This window comes from Eleginops maclovinus, chromosome 16, assembly GCF_036324505.1.
Source record: "Eleginops maclovinus isolate JMC-PN-2008 ecotype Puerto Natales chromosome 16, JC_Emac_rtc_rv5, whole genome shotgun sequence".
NCBI classification, from domain to species: domain Eukaryota; kingdom Metazoa; phylum Chordata; class Actinopteri; order Perciformes; family Eleginopidae; genus Eleginops; species Eleginops maclovinus.
Genome location: NC_086364.1, coordinates 12579517 through 12586690, shown reverse-complemented (window position 1 = coordinate 12586690; position 7174 = coordinate 12579517). Strand labels below are relative to the sequence as shown.

At 37.4% G+C, this 7174-nt stretch overlaps 1 protein-coding gene across 1 annotated transcript; it reads right to left on the bottom strand.

The window, feature by feature from the left end:
* Positions 1–34: 34 nt before the first annotated feature.
* lpar2a (lysophosphatidic acid receptor 2a) lies at positions 35–4909 on the bottom strand. Its single transcript, XM_063903103.1, has 4 exons — positions 4548–4909; positions 2970–3716; positions 1109–1371; positions 35–263 (listed from the first exon to the last, which is right to left on the bottom strand). Exons 2-4 carry the CDS (start codon positions 3712–3714, stop codon positions 171–173), a joined length of 1101 nt encoding a protein of 366 aa, XP_063759173.1. The 5' UTR covers positions 3715–3716; positions 4548–4909; the 3' UTR covers positions 35–170.
* Positions 4910–7174: the final 2265 nt, after the last annotated feature.

Genomic DNA, 7174 nt, shown 5'->3' with positions numbered 1-7174 from the left:
ATCCTGAGGAATGAAAGCATTGGTCCGTCATGGATATTTTCAAAAGCTGCATCTTTATATATATTTTTCACTTGACAAAACAAACAGTATGACGGGTCATTTGGCAGAAAAAACAAGAGACAGAATATTACACGATGTGTGTTGTTAGATGAGTTGCTGGCGTATAGACATCATACCCCCGATATCGTCCAGCTGTCTTCTTTAGAGCTAGTTTCTGGACAGACGGCCTGCTCTTCTGACCTCAGGACACAGCCAGCAGTTCCCTGTAGAAAAAACAGAATTCATTAGGCATCAAGAACAATGGAAAAATGGGCTTTGAATATAAAGAACATACAGTAAGGATCCTGTTTTCTAACAATGAATTTAGATTCAGTAATTTACAGAGATAGTTGAAGTTGGGTTTTATGTTGCACTTCTCTGTGGTCGGTATATAACCTACAGTAGTTGTTGTTCAACAAGGACCTAGTTTCAAAAACAGACAGAAATGACCGCGCTTAAAGCCTTTCTATCCTTTGTTCTTTTCAAAGCCAACAGACTAAGATGGTAATTTTAACTTGCAGAACCGGAGATGCTGGTCTCTGCCACGAGATGTTATTGTTGACCTAAATAAAACCAAAGTTCAGCAACTCCTATGCGTTGCAAGGTATTTTTTGTTTTCAAAAGGAGTCTAGTGGCTTGAAGAGAGCATGGTTGTGTATAACTTCTGGCAGCTAGCTTAAGTTCTCATAGGAAAAGGCTGTCTCAAATCAGAGAAGATATTCTGAATATAGCATCTACTTACAACCACCTAAATATAATTAAGTAACTCATACTTCACAACATTAAACCATATGAACTATGTCTTTAATTTTTTCCTATCAAGAAAAGTAGTCTTGACCCAAAGATAAAACAAAAGGCACGAAGACGAGGAATTCCTGGTCCCCTATCGTGCCAGGCACAGGGTACCTGAGTGTTAGATACTAGGTAGGAAACCAGCATGTGCATTGGTGCGTTTACAGCTGCATAACTCGCTGTGGGTGCAACGGAAGAGCGATATCTGATATGAGCTTTTTGTTTTGATTTTGTAGCCTGTGCATGTAAATCATTTTGAGTTGTAATATAAATAGACCTCTGGCAGTCGGGGGTAAATCCCCACAGGTGATAGCTCCCTCGGGTTGTTGCCCCCTCTCCGACACAGGCAGCATAGGATCCACTTGAACGTCCTCCGCATCTCCTCGTCTCGCAAGGAATATATGATCGGATTGACCAGAGAGTTGCACTCAGCTACGACCAAACAGAACTTCTCGAAGGCGTTGGCATGGCTGGCTTTGCCCAACAGCCCATCCAGTAAGAGAGTCACGAGGCCGGGCATCCAGCAGATCACAAAGGCTCCTGAAGGGATGTGGGTTAGCAAAAAAGGGAGTCAACAACAATAAACTCAAATCTTCCAAATATGCAGCTGTGTCAGACGACAGTAGTTGTCTCCAGTGCAGCTACATTAGGAAACACTTGTTCCTTGACTGCTTAATATCAACGTTAACCGTTATTTGCCTCTGGGAGATGAGACACAGAGAAAGTCAGAGGTACATTACAAAGACAAATGGGTTATTCCTTAGAAGGACACAATGTTATCAGAATGGTATGACTAACAAACAATGCAAGAGCTGCGAAACTGGTTTGATGAGGTTACTTTGAGGCCACAGGTAGCAAGCATCCAGACATGTAAACAACTCACAGTTAAAGCATATTTAGAGACAGTGCATCTTCAAATGTAGCGGCCAGCAAAATTCATGTTAAAGCCATTAAATCTAGGTTTCTGAGTATGACCCAAATATATTCATATTCATTTGTGGGGAGACTAAACTGTATTTCCTGGGTGTGTTGTACTAGCAGTATAGTCTGCCAAAAATGTTTAAATTCAAAGTATTCTATGTTATATATCACTGTCAGGCGATTAAAAAAAACACAGTTAAAATGATATGCTATGAATTGTACCATATTACTAATACTATGTTACAATAAATTATACTATTAAAAAATCATCAAGGAAATGTCATAAATATTTGGTAGTGTAGTATACCCTAACAAATATAGTACGTCATTAATAATGGTGTGTGCCACTAAAAATGTGAAAGATTTTAATATAGTAAAATAATAGAAATGACTGTCATAAAAACATACAACTCTTCCTATTATAGTATACCATAAAAAAAAGTCAGAATGTAATGGGGGCCAACTGCAGCCCATTGTACATTTTGTTTGGCCCTCAGCAAATTCTTAAAGTAGGTTTTTCTTATAATGTGTTTCTTAAATACAGCCCTGGAAAAAAATAAGAGACCACTCCATTTAAAAAAAAAAATCTGTATCTCTACATGTACGGCAGCCATTCCAGTGCGTGTTGAATTCTGACAGAGAAATGTTGTCAGTAGTTTATAGAATAAAATACAAAAGAAAATAATAATTTAACTCAACGACAAACGTATAAAAAGTAAAACCGGAGAAACTGATAATGCTGAAGTGGTCTCTTCTGTATATATGTAAAAATATATTACAATGTAGTATTCATACGTTAATAACAAGCCCACTTTTCAAATAAATTCAGTCAATTGAAGTTAAAACATTTTGAAAAGAAAATGTAGGTGATGAAAGAAGCCCCAAAATGTATTTAAATAACAAGCTTGAAATATACCCTTTATATTTCCCCTTATTATAAGCAATCTGAGGCTTCTGTTTTAAGTGATGAGCTGCCAACACTTTCTGTTTCAAAAATAAATGAAACACTACGGAGAGCTGTGATGTAGGGTGTTCATAAAACTCATAACTTAACTTATGAAGCAATATACCTCACCTCTAGTGAGGGGCCCTCAGTGAAAAAAGTGTGGACACCCCTGTTATAGAATGTCTTGTGTGTACTGATATAAGATATCAAGCTGAATGTTTATTTAGGGGTTAATTAAAAACATCCATCAGTGAAACGAACAACTTCTCACCCAGTACTATGGAGATAGTTTTCATCAGGCTGACAACAGTCTGCCTTATCTCCGAGGTGTGCTGAGACATGTGTGAGATCTGGTATCTCACATAGAAGAAGATACGGGCGTACATGGCCACCATGATGAAGAATGTGAGCAGGTTGAGAATTGCCCAGAAGATGAGGAAGCGGCGGCTGTAGAGCGGAGCCACGGTGGAGCAGTCCTCTAGGTCACACTCGCAGTTCCAAAACAGCGAGGGCACCAGCCCCATGATGATGCTCACAGCCCAGATGCAGACAATCAGCAGCACCACCCGCCGTTTAGGCATCTTGCTGTGCAGCTGCATGGTGATTATGGTCTGGTGGCGCTCCACGGCAACAGCCAGAAGGTTGCCCACAGAGGCCGTGAGACTCATGTCGATCAAAGTCCCTCGGATGTACCACTGCTCCTTGGTGAGTGTGCTAGTCCAGGGGCCGGTGTGCAAAATCAGGTTGGCGTAGGCGATCCCTGCAAACAGGTCAGCTGCAGCCATGTTACCCAGGAGATAGAAGATGGGGAAGTGGAAGCGGTGGTTCATGGAGATGGCTACCATCACCATCAGGTTGGCCAGGACTACAATGACACATACAGTCAAGCCCACTCCAATCACAACTACGTCCCGAGTCGCCCACTCCACGCTGATCTTCTTGCCCACCAAGTTGTAGAAGAAGGTGACATTGTGGCTGTAGTCGCAGGTACTCCATAAACTGCTCTCCATTGCCATAACTGTAGACACAAAAGTGCAATGTAAGAATAGGAACTTGTCTTCAAGAGGTGGATGGATAAGTACACGTCATAAGATGCTAGTAGTTTTCAAACTGTTTTTATCTTGTGTTTATTTATTCCAGTGCCTTTATTTTATTTTTACAATATAATTGTTCAGTTGTTTAGTCTTATGAAATTGTATTATTGTTGTCTTTTTTTTAATTATTTTTTTTTATCTTGCTTTGTGAAGCACTTGTGGGCTACATGATTGTATAAAAACGGTAGCCTACTATATTTATAAAGTTTAGAACACATATCTCGCTAAATGTACACACAGTGGATATCAGTCCAGTAGGATCAGGACACAGATAATCACCTTTTTAACGTGAGGATATTTCCGGTGTTCAAACTTGTAACTATTACTACAAGTCGGTGGGTAAATGAACTCTTTGCTTTATTTTTATATTTGAAAAGTCGGAAAACAGTATAAGAAATACCCATCTCAAATTCCCACAGAGAAAATAACAAGTGTCCGCAGTTCAAACACAGAAACAACAGCCAGCCCTCAGATTTCAACCGCGTAAAACCATCTAGTAGTGACGTTTAGCAAGCAAACGACGATACAACAATTTAACACATGTTTACATTTCACTCTGGGGCAAATCAATTACAACATAACAAGAGAAAAATGCCTCAAAATATAAAAAAAGGTCGGCTGTTGTGACGCGCTTTAACTTGCAGTGAAACGTGCGATACTGGATATCGCTCCTCTCTTAAACGGATACTTTTGCATTAAAGATATTTTGTGTTAAGCATGTATGTAAAGGAAAGGATTATTTAGTCGTAACTTACCGCCCTTCTCAGAGTCTCCTCCATTCAGACAGGTCCGAGATGAAACCGGAGTTGAAAGCTGCCATTTGATGATGTCCACACTCCACTCTGCCGTCGTCTGTCAATTCAAGTCGACGCCTCTCTGAATCACTCTCACTCAGATCAGCTGGACCCAACACAGGCAGCGAAGAGGCATCCGAGTTAAGCCTGAAATATCGGAGAAAACATGCTGTGGGTTTTATTGCATCTTAAAAGAGGAAATTTAATTTGAATGTCACCCAACAATCGTGAGTTACTCAAATAGTATGAGTTCAAACTGAAAGACTTAGGCTACTTATGAAAGCTCTATGTTGTTTCTTTGGTGCATTTTAACCAAAGATGAAACTACAAGTATATTAGGCAGTGTAAAAAATAAATAAAAAACTTAAGTGAAAGAAATCGGCAGTAGGATCACAGTTGGAGTAGCCTACCTGAAGGCAACACAACATAAAAAAACAAAAGCGTTTGAGACATTTTTGGTAAACCAGATGTTTAAATTGACATTAATTATTATATTTCAGTAATAATTCAAGTTTCAATGAGGATATCTTATCATATATTCTCTAAAAAACAAACGTTCTCCATTTTTGTACGTTTCATACATACCGGATGTGTCATTCGCTTCTTTTATTTTGAAGGTATTTGCCGGAAATGTCAATTGTTTTTTGTCTGATTTGATGCTAGTTTATTTGTGTTTACTGCCCTATAGTGGTCACGTTTAGAAACTGCAACCCTATCGTAATCTATTATGTGCAACCATAGATTGCTTAAAACTCAGAATGAGTTTAATTATTGCTAAAAAGCAGCAACATCATAGAATATATAGAAATATAAACATTTTATCACCAATACGCGGTATTTCATAAGAAAATGGTTTTACATTTCATCACTTTTTTAAATGATGCTTCACTATGAATAAATAAAAAAGTGACAAACACAAATTCCTCAGTGGTGATAATACAGATATGCACATTGTATTAATTTCAGTTGGCTGGTAGAAGAAGCTAACATTACTTAGCTAGCTTAAATAGCAAAAACTTGAAGATAGCAGGTCTCATTCACAATTAACAATTTATACGAAGTGTGTCAAATAGTTCTTACCTGTTTTAACTTAAGTTGTAAAACAGCCTTGTCAATACATGTGTAACTTTGACTCGTGTTTATCTTGTGTGTGCCGTGTTAAAAAGGTTAAATTACATTGTCCATTCGTTATAATATTGACGATTAGTTAAACTGATAAAACTGTTACATTGCCAGTTTTAGGATATTGTCCATTTGCAGCACCAAGTACGACATGATAGCTGACATACTAACACTTTCGGAAAATGTCTTCAAAATAAATCAATCCTATGAAGAGATGTTTTACAATATCCCGTCCAAGTAAGTAAGTTGACCAAAAACATATCGCTGGCCATCTGTTGAAATGCAAACAAAAGTTACATATTGTACGCTGTAGGAAAATCCTTACGAAGACTGTACATTTTATTTTAATAAAAACAATTATCTTAATAGTTGGTTTACTTTTGTATAAAATTGAAATTCAAGATTCAGGTCCAATGACCTGAAAGAAAATAATCTGAAAACGTATTTAGTTATAATGACAGTAACAATAAACTGCATATTAGAACCAATTGTACATAAACAAAACCAAATTGAATGTATTCTGCTAAACAAGGCAATGTAATGGATGTAAAACCACAGCCGGTCACAATCAGATCAAGAGTACCAGAAGTTCCAGCTCCAGTCCGACCTGTGTCATCTTTAAGCAGCAAGGTCGGTTTGCTGATGCAGACGTGCTGATTTGCAAAATCTACAAACAAAGTAATACCATGTTAATGTTTTCCTATTTTACATTCTTAGCTGTAAAATATAACTAAAGTATATTGTCATTCAAATTTTGGGAACTATTCTGAGCTTATGGTGCTTATCTATCTCCTCTGTCACATAAACAGAAAAAGAAGGAGAGCTGGAGGGTACATGAGATGCAGAAGGGGAAAAGGAAGCATTCCCAAAAAAATCAGTTACATCTCTTATGTTAAATTTAGGAATTAAAACATGTATTTACAAAGGGAAACAATTATTCAAGAAATATTAAAAAAAAACATGGCCTCACGGTCAAAAGCTGAATTGTATATTTGAGTATTTATTGTCCACTGAAAGTTAGGGAAACATTTTTGTGCTGCCATTAATATCGATAATGTTTGCTGTCATTTTCCGTCCTAGGCACTGGTTGGCACTACTTAAACTGCCCTGACAAGAAAAGTTCCCCTTTTGTGGATATTAATAATAATAAATCAAAATGAATAAGATAACAGTTCAAGTAAAAAAAAGTAAAGAGATAGATTTTAGTTTATTTTTTATTTTCTATAAAAGAGATGAGTTTATTCAATGATCATAACAGACTGAATCAGAGACCTCGATATACCACTCACATACCAAAAAAAAAAAAAAGAAATCGAGGAAGATGTTTGAACAAAACCTCCAAAACAGAACAAATGTAACACAAAAATAAAATACCTGAATAAAGCAAACTCTGGGCTGAGCTGCGGGTCAGCACATTCTGTGAAGAACTCATGGCACATTATGTCCAACAGTTATTGTGAAAAGAA

What these genes read in the sequence shown, in the direction of transcription:
- lpar2a (XM_063903103.1), bottom strand. Translation starts at nt 3,714, where the DNA reads ATGGCAATGGAGAGCAGTTTATGGAGTACCTGCGACTACAGCCACAAT. An exon ending in AACTATCTCCATAGTACTGG is followed by an intron (nt 1,372 to 2,969) that starts GTGAGAAGTTGT and finishes ACATCCCTTCAG; the next exon opens with GAGCCTTTGTGATCTGCTGG. An exon ending in TTTACCCCCGACTGCCAGAG is followed by an intron (nt 264 to 1,108) that starts GTCTATTTATAT and finishes TTTTTTCTACAG; the next exon opens with GGAACTGCTGGCTGTGTCCT.